At 38.0% G+C, this 12,288-nt stretch overlaps 1 protein-coding gene across 1 annotated transcript in view; it reads right to left on the bottom strand.

Annotated features, from left to right (window-relative positions):
- Nucleotides 1-692: 692 nt before the first annotated feature.
- Nucleotides 693-12,288, bottom strand: part of LOC133644272 (zinc finger and BTB domain-containing protein 11-like) — a 32,457-nt gene continuing 20,861 nt past the window's right edge. The window contains exons 7-10 of the mRNA XM_062038639.1: nt 11,204-11,321; nt 10,977-11,135; nt 10,732-10,907; nt 693-1,329 (exon numbers count right to left, since the gene is read on the bottom strand). Of these exons, the coding sequence (XP_061894623.1) occupies nt 821-1,329; nt 10,732-10,907; nt 10,977-11,135; nt 11,204-11,321 (962 nt within the window). The 3' untranslated portion in view covers nt 693-820. The remainder of the gene's footprint in view (nt 1,330-10,731; nt 10,908-10,976; nt 11,136-11,203; nt 11,322-12,288) is intronic.

Here is a 12,288-nt window from a genome sequence, read left to right as displayed (position 1 = left end):
GTTGTTCAGACAGAAATGTGTTTATATACGTTTAGATTGGGGTATTTGGGTTCTTAATGGGGCAAGACATTAATGTCTCTTGTTTTCATGTTAGCATTTAAGCTAGCGCCAGTCAGCGCGTGAGTTTATCAATTTTTTCATCATTATTATTTTAAAAGGGTAATAATACACCTTAGTTGTTCAGACACTAATGTGTTTATATACGTTTAGATTGGGGTATTTGGGTTCTTAATGGGGCAAGACGTTAATGTCTCTTGCTTTCATGTTAGCATTTAAGCTAGCGCCAGTCAGCGCGTGAGTTTATCAATTTTTTCATCATTATGATTTTAAAAGGGTAATAATACACCTTAGTTGTTCAGACAGTAATGTGTTTATATACGTTTAGATTGGGGTATCTGGGTTCTTAATGGGGAAAGACGTTCATGTCTCTTGTTTTCGCTAGTTTATCAAAGTGCAGTTATCAATCGGTTATTTTGCATCATTTTGATTTAAAAGAGCTACTAAATATATTAGTCGTTTCTTTGGGGTTTTATCGTTACATCCCTAATCGTGACCTTACTGACACACGTCAGCGGGCTGCAGTACCTTTGTCTCTCGGGCGGGTGTACCTAATGAAGTGTCCGCTGTGTGCGCTTCCAACGCTGGCGACCTTGCGGCGGCGAGCCTGCCGTGATCAAAGAGTGAACAAAGGAGAAGATGCGTCAGTGTCGATTTAATGAGCTCGTTTCTAGAAAGGTTTCACCTGAGTGTTCTTGTGGGCCGACATGATTTGCATATGGATATTAATAACAATAAGAATATGTACACGGTAAGAAAAGGTTCACTCCACTTCCATTGTCTGGACGGCCTCGGGCGCCTCCTCCACCTTGACGCCGGTGATGGCGTGCTGCGCCAGGACGTAGTTGACCACCTGCATGATGCCCTGATCCGACAGCACCGCGCCGTCGGCCACCTGCACCGCCTCCACGGCGTCCATGGCCTCCACCGTCTCCTCGGTGATGAGCACCGTCTCTATCTCCTCGGAGGGCGGCGGCTGGGCGAGGCGCAGCTCGGGCGGCAGGTCGGCGGGCAGGATGCTGACGGCGTGCTCCACCTGCGTGCCCTGGTTGTGGAACTGCAGCGTGTCCTTCTCCAGCATGATCTTGCCCGGCAGGCTGTCCACGTGGTGCTTGGTCATGTGGCGGCGCAGCGTGCGGGCGTCGATGTGGCCCTCCTGGCAGACGGGGCACACGTACGGGCGCTCGCCCGTGTGCGTGCGCACGTGGCGCTTGAGGGAGCGGGCGTCGGCCCACGCCACGCCGCACGTCACGCACTCGAAGGGCTTTATTCCTGGAAAGGGGTTCACATTTGATCCCAAAACTGAAATGTTGAATTGACAAAAATCTGGATGGACCAAATATTAAAATAACATTTCATAATTACACATTTATAGGACCAATATCATTGCAAACTTATTTATTTTCATTATTTTTAACTGTACTTTATGCACACTTTTCTTCAAGGCAGCTTTTTATGTTTTCAAAACACCGTCGTAGCCAGGCTGGCATTTCAGGTGGTCGATGTGTTAAAGTGTGACAACTGTTTCCCGCCATGTTTGTTTAGACCAGGGGTCACCAACCTTTTTGAAAGCAAGAGCTACTTCCTGGGTAGTGATTAATGCGAAGGGCTACCAGTTTGATACACACGTAAATAAATTGCCAGAAATAGCCAATTTGCTCAATTTACCTTTAACTCTATGTTATTATTAATAATTAATGATAATTACACTTAATTGAACGGTTTAAAAGAGGAGAAAACACGAAAAAAAATGACAATTAAATTTTGAAACAGTTTATCTTCAATTTCGACTCTTTAAAATTCAAAATTCAACCGAAAAAAAAGAAGAGAAAAACTAGCTAATTCGAATCTTTTTTTAAAAATGTAAAAATAATTTATGGAACATCATTACTAATTTTTCCTGATTAATATTAATTTTAGAATTTTGATGACATGTTTTAAATAGGTTAAAATCCAATCTGCACTTTGTTAGAATATATAACAAATTGGACCAAGCTATATTTCTAACAAAGACAAATCATTATTTCTTCTAGATTTTCCAGAACACAAATTTTTAAAAGAAATTCAAAAGACTTTGAAATAAGATTTAAATTTGATTCTACAGATTTTCTAGATTTGCCGGAATAATTTTTTTGAATTTTAATCATAATAAGTTTGAAGAAATATTTCACAAATATTCTTCGTCGAAAAAACAGAAGCTAAAATGAAGAATTCAATTAAAATTTATTTATTATTCTTTACAATAAAAAAAATAAATTTACTTGAACATTGATTTAAATTGTCAGGAAAGAAGAGGAAGGAATTTAAAAGGTAAAAAGGTATATGTGTTTAAAAATCCTAAAATCATTTTTAAGGTTATATTTTTTCTCTAAAATTGTCTTTCTGAAAGTTATAAGAAGCAAAGTAAAAAAATTAATGAATTTATTTAAACAAGTGAAGACCAAGTCTTTAAAATATTTTCTTGGATTTTCAAATTTGATTTGAGTTTTGTCTCTCTAAGAATTAAAAATGTCGAGCAAAGCGAGACCAGCTTGCTAGTAAATAAATACAATTTAAAAAATAGAGGCAGCTCACTGGTAAGTGCTGCTATTTGAGCTATTTTTAGAACAGGCCAGCGGGCTACTCATCTGGTCCTTACGGGCTACCTGGTGCCCGCGGGCACCGCGTTGGTGACCCCTGGTTTAGACTCACAACAAGGCCGCTTAAGGAGAAAAAGAGGGCTTAATTTGCTCACCCTAAGCCGCCTACAGCACAATAGATCATCTCGCCTCACTGGAGCATGTTTTCTTTGAAAACGGGCTATTTTTTTAATCTCATTTTATTGATATTTGTTTACTCTGATGTTTATGTTTTATAAAAATGCTTCTCCATTTTCACAATGATTAACTACTTTTTATTCAAATTATTTTTTTTATTAATTAGTACTTTAACTCATTGAAGTACTTTATACTCATTAAGTGTTTTTACTCAAGTTGTTTTATTCTTTAAAATCATTAAAAAAATGTTGTTCATTTAAAAATAATTGTCACTTTAAAAAATACTTTTTACTCGGAAGCGGTTTTTACCCGTTAAAAAATTGTTCCTCCATAGGAATAGTCATTTTCCACTCATAGTACTTTTCGCACAAAAGGTCATTTTTACTCAGAAGTATTTTTTACTTAAATAAAGTACTTCTTGTTCATTAAAATAATTTGTATTCATTAAATATGCTCATTAAAAAGACTTTACACTTATTAAAAGTATTTTTGTTCATTAAAAGCACTTCACTCAAAGTACTTTTTACTCATTAAAAGTATTTTTTACCCATTACATTATTTTATACCTGTAAAGTACTTTCTACTCATACTTTTCGTACAAAAGCATTTTTTACTCATTAAAACTACTTTTTACTCAGAAGTATTTTTACTCATTAGAAGTTGTTTTCAGTCAAAGTAAATTTCACTCATTAAAATTATTTGTACTTATTAAAAGTACTTCTCACTTATAAATTAAATTCCATTCATTACAAGTACTTTAATGAGTGAACAGTACTTCTCTCTTTAAAAGTAGATTTTACTCATTAAAAGTACTTTCACTCATTAGGTCTTTATATTATTTTCTTATCTTTGTCTATTTTCTTATCTTTTATTATTTCATTTTATGTGATGTATATTATTTGATGAATGTTTTTATTTACACTGTACTCACTGATTGAGAAACAAACTGGGTAAGTGAAAATGACAATAAATATCTTTGACCTTTGACCTCGATTCAATGTGATTCCGATTGATTCAGAATCGATTCTCGATTGAACGCGATGTTCAATGCAAACTGATTCTGGCAATACACTATTTGGTACAAGAATTAAAATAAAACGTCTTAATAATTTCCCTGCTGACATATTTTTTAAATCCCTTCTTGAAAATGATTCAAAATTGTAATAAATCGCTATTTATCTAACCACTTTAGTATCGTCTATATACTGATTCTATACTTGGTATCGTTAGTGTAGATATTTGTATCGATCCACACACCTTTCTTTCTCAAAGCTCTAGCTTGTGTGTTGAATCACGTCCTCCAGTGACAAGTATACTTGTAAGAAATGGAGGTGAGGATTGCCGACTTAGCACTGTGGAGGGATGTTAGCCGCTAGGAAAAATGCTACATTGCGTTGAGGATGATCAACATGTATTATTACGATTTAACCTTTGTATTGAAATAGCTATTTTTGGCCAAGGGTTTACCCTAAACTGCCAAGATACCTGCGGCGGAGGGGGCGTGGTTATGGGCGTGGTCACCATGACGTCATCGAGTAATTTGCTATGATATGATTTTCTTTAAAAAGGCTCAAAAATGTGTACATACATTTAAAACAAATCTGTTATAATTACTAATAACTAGAGATGTCCGATAATATCGGCCTGCCGATATTATCGGCCGATATATGCGTTAAAATGTAATATCGGAAATTATCGGTATCGTTTTTTTTATTATCGGTATCGGTTTTTATTTTTTTATTAAATCAACATAAAAAACATAAGATACACTTACAATTAGTGCACCAACCCACCCCATTTACACTCATTCACACAAAAGGGTTGTTTCTTTCTGTTATTAATATTCTGCTTCCTACATTATATATCAATATATACCAATACAGTCTGCAAGGGATACAGTCCGTAAGCACACATGATTGTGCGTGCTGCTGCTCCACTAATAGTACTAACCTTTAACACTTCATTTTACTCATTTTCATTCATTACTAGTTTCTATGTAACTGTTTTTATATTGTTGTACTTTCTTTTTTATTCAAGAAAATGTTTTTAATTTATTTATCTTATTTTACTAATTTTTTAAAAAAGTACCTTATCTTCACCATACATGGTTGTCCAAATTAGGCATAATAATGTGTTAATTCCACAACTGTATATATCGGTTGATATCGGTATCGGTTGATATCGGTAATTAAAGAGTTGGACAATATCGGAATATCGGATATCGGCAAAAAGCCATTATCGGACATCCCTACTAATAACATATTTTTTTTAGCGTTTTGCCATATTTTCAATTGTTGCTGCTGCTTTTTGTAGAATGTATTTTGATGAGATTTTTTCAAGTGTTATTAAAAACAACTAGCAACAAATGAAGCATCTTGTTCTAGTGTTATCCTCTTAAGGCCCAAGCTGTTTCTTTACATGCTTTTTTTTTTTAATTTCTTTTTGCTATTTGGGCTTATTGGACCCTAATTAGAATAAAAACTAAGAATCATCTTTTGATATGATGTACTTAGTCCATAAGTACACAAACGTGTACTTCATGTTTAGTGACATGCTAATTCTTACTTTTTTTCGCCCCAAATTCCATTGTATGTTATACTCTTCTGACACCACCAGATGGCAGTATAAGCAGTGTTTCCCACACATTCATTTATTTGTGGCGGCCTGCCACGAAAGAATTACGTCCGCCACAAATTAAAAAATAAAAATTTTTTGTTTTTTGTTTTTTGTCCTGTGCAGCTTCTCAGGCAAATCATATAGTTGATGTAGATGCCCATATAGGCTGTTCACATTTACTTTACAAAAGAGAAGTGTAGGATACTTCTCTTGTTGCCTTATTTGTATTTGACCACTACTGTTTTCTGTTTATTTGTTACTGACTGTGGCAGGACACCTCTGCCTCTGTTTCACTTTATGTTGCTGGTAAATAATATGGTTGTAGTAGTAGGCTAAAGTTAAATTATTTAGTATGCACTAATTAAAGGGGCAGAGCTTTAAGAGACATTTTAGCTTTTATATTTTATAAGATATATTTTTGTAAGAACCACAATTAATAAATATATTTCAGTGAATAACTTATTGTTCAAATCTGTATATAAATATGTACATAAAGTGTTGTAATTATATTGTAAAATGGATGGATGAATGGACGTTTAAAACAAAACTGTTATTATTAATTAGTAAGTATACATTTTTTGAGCATTTTTAGAGAAAATCATATCATTGTAGTAAATTATGCAAATTACTCGATGATGTCATGGTGACCACGCCCATAGCCACGCCCCCACCACCACAGGTATCTTGGCAGTTTATGGGAAACACTGATAAGTGTCCACATAAGTGGCCATAAGACCCCAATTCAGTAGTGTACACAATTTTGGAAATAAGAGCTAAAAGGTGCTGTCCACGCATGTGGCCACTAAGCCTTTAGAGGTTGTTAATGTAGAATGTACTCGTGTTTAGAGACTACTTCTGTCCCTCCATGTCCCTGACTAAAAAGGCGAGCTGCAGCGAGCATGACGTCACACTTGCTGTAGTTTCACTTTCTCTTTTTAAAAGCCGCCACTGTTCTCTTAATATTGCACATTTTGTAGATGACTGTCAACGAGTATATGTGCAATATATATAAAAAATCACGTCCACATCACAGACATGCTAACGTTTCAGACAATGGCGTGCGTTTTGTTTACATCCGGTTTTGGTAGCGAGGTTTTCAGTAATCAAAGTCTATTTTCGGTGGTCAAGTTTTCGGTACGTCACTTGTCAAAAGTGCGCAAATAATAGGCAATTTATATCAATTCATACTGTCATGACCAACTAATGTTAATGTTTTATGTTAGTGTGGTTTGGATTTGTTGTCAGTTTTTCCCATGTTCAAAAACATACAGGTGATTGGCAGTAAAACCTGTTGGAATTGTGCTGTTTGTTTTTGTAAGATTGGTAATTAAAGTTAAAAATAGCGTCGGACTTTGTGTGATTTCTTCTGGGGGCTACAATATATCATATTACCAGTTTTTTTTTTCATAGTTTGGCCGGGGGTGCGACTTATACTCTGGAGCGACTTACGTGTGTAATTATTAACACATTACCGGAAAATATCTCGTCTACCTTTGGAGTTGGCAGAGTTGTTTAGAAGCGACACAGAGGAAGAAGATTTCATGGGATTTAGCAATTAGGAGTGACGGATTGTTTGGTAAACGTATAGCATGTTCTATATGTTATAGTTATTTGAATGACTCTTACCATAATATGTTACGTTAACATACCAGGCACCTTCTCAGTTGGTTATTTATGCCTCATATAACGTACACTTATTCAGGTGTGCTATTCTTTATTTATTTTAAATTGCCTTTCAAATGTCTATTTTTGGTGTTGGATTTCATCAAATACATTTCCCCAAAAAATGCGACTTATATATGTTTTTTCCCTTCTTTATTATGCATTTTCAAACGGTGCGACTTATACTCCAAAAAATACGGTACAGGCGATTGGCAGAGAATGAGCTGCACGGGAGGTAAAACCTGTTGGAATTGTGCTGTTTGCTTTTGTAAGATTGGTAATTAAAGTTAAAAATAGCGTCGGACTTTGTGTGATTTCTTCTGGGGGCTACAATATATCATATTACCAGGTTTTTTTTTCATAGTTTGGCCGGGGGTGCGACTTATACTCTGGAGCGACTTACGTGTGTAATTATTAACACATTACCGGAAAATATCTCGTCTACCTTTGGAGTTGGCAGAGTTGTTTAGAAGCGACACCGAGGAAGAAGATTTCATGGGATTTAGCGATTAGGAGTGACGGATTGTTTGGTAAACGTATAGCATGTTCTATATGTTATAGTTATTTGAATGACTCTTACCATAATATGTTACGTTAACATACCAGGCACGTTCTCAGTTGGTTATTTATGCCTCATATAACGTACACTTATTCAGGTGTGCTATTCTTTATTTATTTTAAATTGCCTTTCAAATGTCTATTCTTGGTGTTGGATTTTATCAAATAAATTTCCCCAAAAAATGCGATTTATACTCCAGTGCGACTTATATATGTGTTTTCCCTTCTTTGTTATGCATTTTCGACCAGTGCGACTTATACTACGGAGCGACTTATACTCCAAAAAATACGGTACAGGCGATTGGCAGAGAATGAGCTGCACGGGAGGTAAAACCTGTTGGAATTGTGCTGTTTGTTTTTGTAAGATTGGTAATAAAAGTTCAAAATAGCGTCGGACTTTGTGTGATTTCTTCTGGGGGCTACAATATGTTATAATACTTTGATTTTTGTTTTCAAGTCAAATACACAGTAACTTTATTTTCAAGGTGTGGCCGTGGCCACCTTCAATGACATTAAGGGGAAACACTGGTTGATATTGTATATCGTCTATATCAGGGGTGTCCAAAGTGCGGCCCAGGGGCCATTTGTGGCCTACAGGTCATTTTTTAACGGCCCCACGGCACATTTTAAAAATACGATTGAAAACAATTTAAAACATGATAAGTGGAATAAAAGAGCAAACAGGTGAAATGTAAGAAGAAAATGTTGCAATGTATACTCTAATAACACAAAGTTGCCATGCAGGCTGTTTCTTTCTTCAATGTCATTATGAATTATTGACCTATTCAAGGCTCCAATTACGTCACATCTGAGATATTTTGGGGGAAAATGTTGCATATTTTGTGTTTGCCATATAAAAAACTGAGCTGTTTTTTTACAAAGAAGGGCCTAAAACAAACAAACGAAAAACATAAACAACAATAAAACGTATAATTGACGGATAGATCTGAAGTTGATCTCGAGATTATTGTGTTAAAAGTAAACAGTAAAAATAAAATATAATATTTTTTTTAACACTATAATTATTTGGATACCCAATAATTTTAGTGTGATTTGTTTTTAAGTGTCATTGCTCAAAAAAAAAAAAAGAATTAAAATCAATGTTATGAGTAGGGATGTCCGATAATGGCTTTTTGCCGATATCCGATATTGTCCAACTCTTTAATTACCGATACCGATATCAACCGATACCGATATCAACCGATATATGCAGTCGTGGAATTAACACATTATTATGCCTAATTTGGACAACCAGGTATGGTGAACATAAGGTACTTTTTAAAAATAATAATAAAATAAATTAACTAAATTAAAAACATTTTCTTGAATAAAAAAGAAAGTAAAACAATATAAAAACCGTTACATAGAAACTAGTAATTAATGAAAATGAGTAAAATTAACTGTTAAAGGTTAGTACTATTAGTGGAGCAGCAGCACGCACAATCATGTGTGCTTACGGACTGTATCCCTTGCAGACTGTATTGATATATATTGATATATAATGTAGGAACCAGAATATTGATAACAGAAAGAAATGGGGGGAGGGAGGTTTTTTGGGTTGGTGCACTAATTGTAATTGTATCTTGTGTTTTTTATGTTGATTTAATAAAACAAAACAAAACAACAACAAAAAACGATACAGATAATAAAAAACCGATACCGATAATTTCCGATATTACATTTTAACGCATTTATCATCCCTAGTTATGAGTTATTGACCTTTTTAAGACTCCAATTATTATATAATCTCAAATATTCCACTTAAAAATTTTATTGTTTGAAAATATTGCATATTTGGTATTTTTTCCATAAAAAAACGGTTTTCTTTGACAACAAGAGCATACAACTTAAATCTTTAAAACCGTTATATTGACAGATGTTGATCTAGAGATTTAAAACTTGAATAATAATAAAAATAATAATACTGAGCAAAACCCTTTGGGGTCCCCGGGATCAAGCCTGAGTGGAGGCCTAAATGTATATTTAGGGTCCGCCTGTACCCTGTATAAAGGACTCCCACAGGGAGTCCTTTATACAGGTTACAAAGGAACCTATTGAATTTGTAATGTTTATTATTATTATTCCGCCGCCACAAAAAACGCTAATTTGACCCACTTAACATGCTTCAAAACTCACCAAATTTGACACACACATCAGGACCTGCGAAAATTTCCATAAAATCAAAAAACCAAACCCCAAAAGTCAAAATTGTGCTCTAGCGCCCCCTAGGAAAAAACAAAAACAAACTGCCTGTAACTCCCACTAGGAAGGTCGTAGAGACATGAAACAAAAACCTGTATGTAGGTCTCACTTAGACCTACAATTCATAATGACACATCCTCGGGCAAAAACCAACAGGAAGTTGGCAATTTCCCATTTAAGACAAAAATGTACTAAAAACACTAATTTTTGCCCCTTTGACCTCTAATTTGACCCCCTTAAAATACTTCAAAACTCACCAAAATTCTCACACACATCGGGACTGGTGGAAATTGCGATCTAATAAATAACCGAACCCCAAAACTCAAAATTGCGCTCTAATAAAACAGAGACAAAACTGCTTTTTAGAGGAAAACTCAGACAAAACTGTGTGTAACTTCCGGTAGGAACGTCTTAGAGACAGGAAACAAATACCTCTATGTAGGTCTCACCTAGACCTACATTTCTTAGATTGACATCCTTCAGCAAAAATCAACAGGAAGTTTGCTATCCCTCCTTCAAAACAACATTTTTGTTAAAACCGGTCACCAAACATTATCTCCTCTGAGCGCGTTTGTCGTTTCGGCTTCAAACTGCTACAGGAGAGAGATTGAACCCTTCTGATTAAAAGTTGTGGACGGCGTTTTGATACGTGCTACCGTTTTGATTTTACGAGCCTTCAAAGACGCGCAGCACTAAAGCTGCTCCGCTGCTGTTGTTTTAAGATGGCTGCTTAAAAGCAGAAAGCACCAGCGTGAGCACAGAACGCAGAGAAGGTAGGTACACTACATAAAAGTATCTAACTCCCAGTACGAATATCGTAGAGACACGAAACAATCTAGAAGTATAACATAGTATAGTAGAAGTGAAGACAGGAAGTTACCTTGATGAGTGTTCATGTGACGCCGGTACTCCCTGAGCTGGACAAACTTCCTGCCACAATGCTCGCAGTGGCGCTCCAGGTTCTGTTTGACGCGGCCTTTCTTGCCATGCGTGGCCTTTTTCACGTGCCTCCTGAAGAGCGCTTTCTCCAGGAACTCCTTCCCGCACACGTTACACCTGAAGAGGAGAAGAGGGCGTGACGTTTTGGCGCGTGGTCGATGCGGGCGGCGGCGTTACGCCACTCACTTGTACGGCTCCACCACGCTGTGCGACTTGACGTGCGAGTACCAGTCCTTCTTCCAGCTGTAGCACTTCCCACACACCTCGCACTGGAAGGGCTTGAGGACCAAGTGCTTGTTCATGTGCTGCTGCAGGTCTTTGGCCTCGAAGAAGCGCTTGTCGCAGCTGCCAAAAACAGTCCGTCAGGGGCGTTATTGGCAAGGAGGCGGGGCCAGGAGGGACGCCAAACTCACCGGGAACAAGCGAACGCCCGCACGTCCGGTTTAGGTTTGTGCTTCTTTAGGTGTTTGCTCAGCGCCGATGCTCGATAGAAGGTGGCTCCGCACTTGTTGCAAAGGTACTTGGACTCACCTGCAGACAAACATGGAAACGCTGTTTGAGGGTGAGCCTGGTGTTTGAAGGTGAGCCTGGTGTTTGAGGGTGAGCCCGGTGTTTGAGGGTGAGCCCGGTGTTTGAGGGTGAGCCCGGTGTTTGAGGGTGAGCCCGGTGTTTGAGGGTGAGCCTGGTGTTGGAGGGTGAGCCTGGTGTTGGAGGGTGAGCCCGGTGTTTGAGGGTGAGCCTGGTGTTGGAGGGTGAGCCTGGTGTTGGAGGGTGAGCCTGGTGTTGGAGGGTGAGCCTGGTGTTGGAGGGTGAGCCCGGTATTGGATCCCCAATAATTTTAGTGTGATTTGTTTTTAAGTGTCATTGCTCAAAAAAAAAAAAAGAATTAAAATCAATGTTTTGAGTTATTGACCTTTTTAAGACTCCAATTATTATTAGAGATGTCCGATAATATCGGTGTTGGAGGGTGAGCTGAGTTTTTTTAGGGTGTGCATGGCGTTTGCGGCTGGTGTTTTCGGGTGAGCCTGGTGTTTGCCGGTGTGGCTGATGTTTGTCTGTGTGCGGGGTGTTTGCGGGTGTGGCTGGTGTAGGTGGGTGTGTGGGGTGTGGCTGATGTTTGCGGGTGTGCAGGGTGTTTGCGGGTGAGCCTGGTGTTGTAGGGTGAGCCTGGTGTTGTAGGGTGAGCCCGGTGTTGGAGGGTGTGCGGGTGTGGCTGACGTTTGCGGGGTGTTTGCGGGTGTGCGGGGTGTGGCTGGTGTTTGCGGGTGTGGCTGGTGTTTGAGGGTGTGGCTGGTGTTTGAGGGTGTGGCTGGTGTAGGTGGGTGTGCGGGGTGTAACTGATGTGCGGTGTGTTTGCATGTGTGGCTGATGTTTGCGGGTGTGCGGGGTGTGGCTGATGATTGCGGGTGTGGCTGGTGTTTGAGGGTGTGGCTGGTGCAGGTGGGTGTGCAGGGTGTGTCTGATGTTTTCTGGTGTGCTGTGTTTTTGCGGGTGTGTC

Source organism: Entelurus aequoreus, linkage group LG27 (genome assembly GCF_033978785.1).
Source record: "Entelurus aequoreus isolate RoL-2023_Sb linkage group LG27, RoL_Eaeq_v1.1, whole genome shotgun sequence".
NCBI classification, from domain to species: Eukaryota; Metazoa; Chordata; class Actinopteri; order Syngnathiformes; family Syngnathidae; genus Entelurus; species Entelurus aequoreus.
This window is presented reverse-complemented; position numbering and strand designations above follow the sequence as displayed.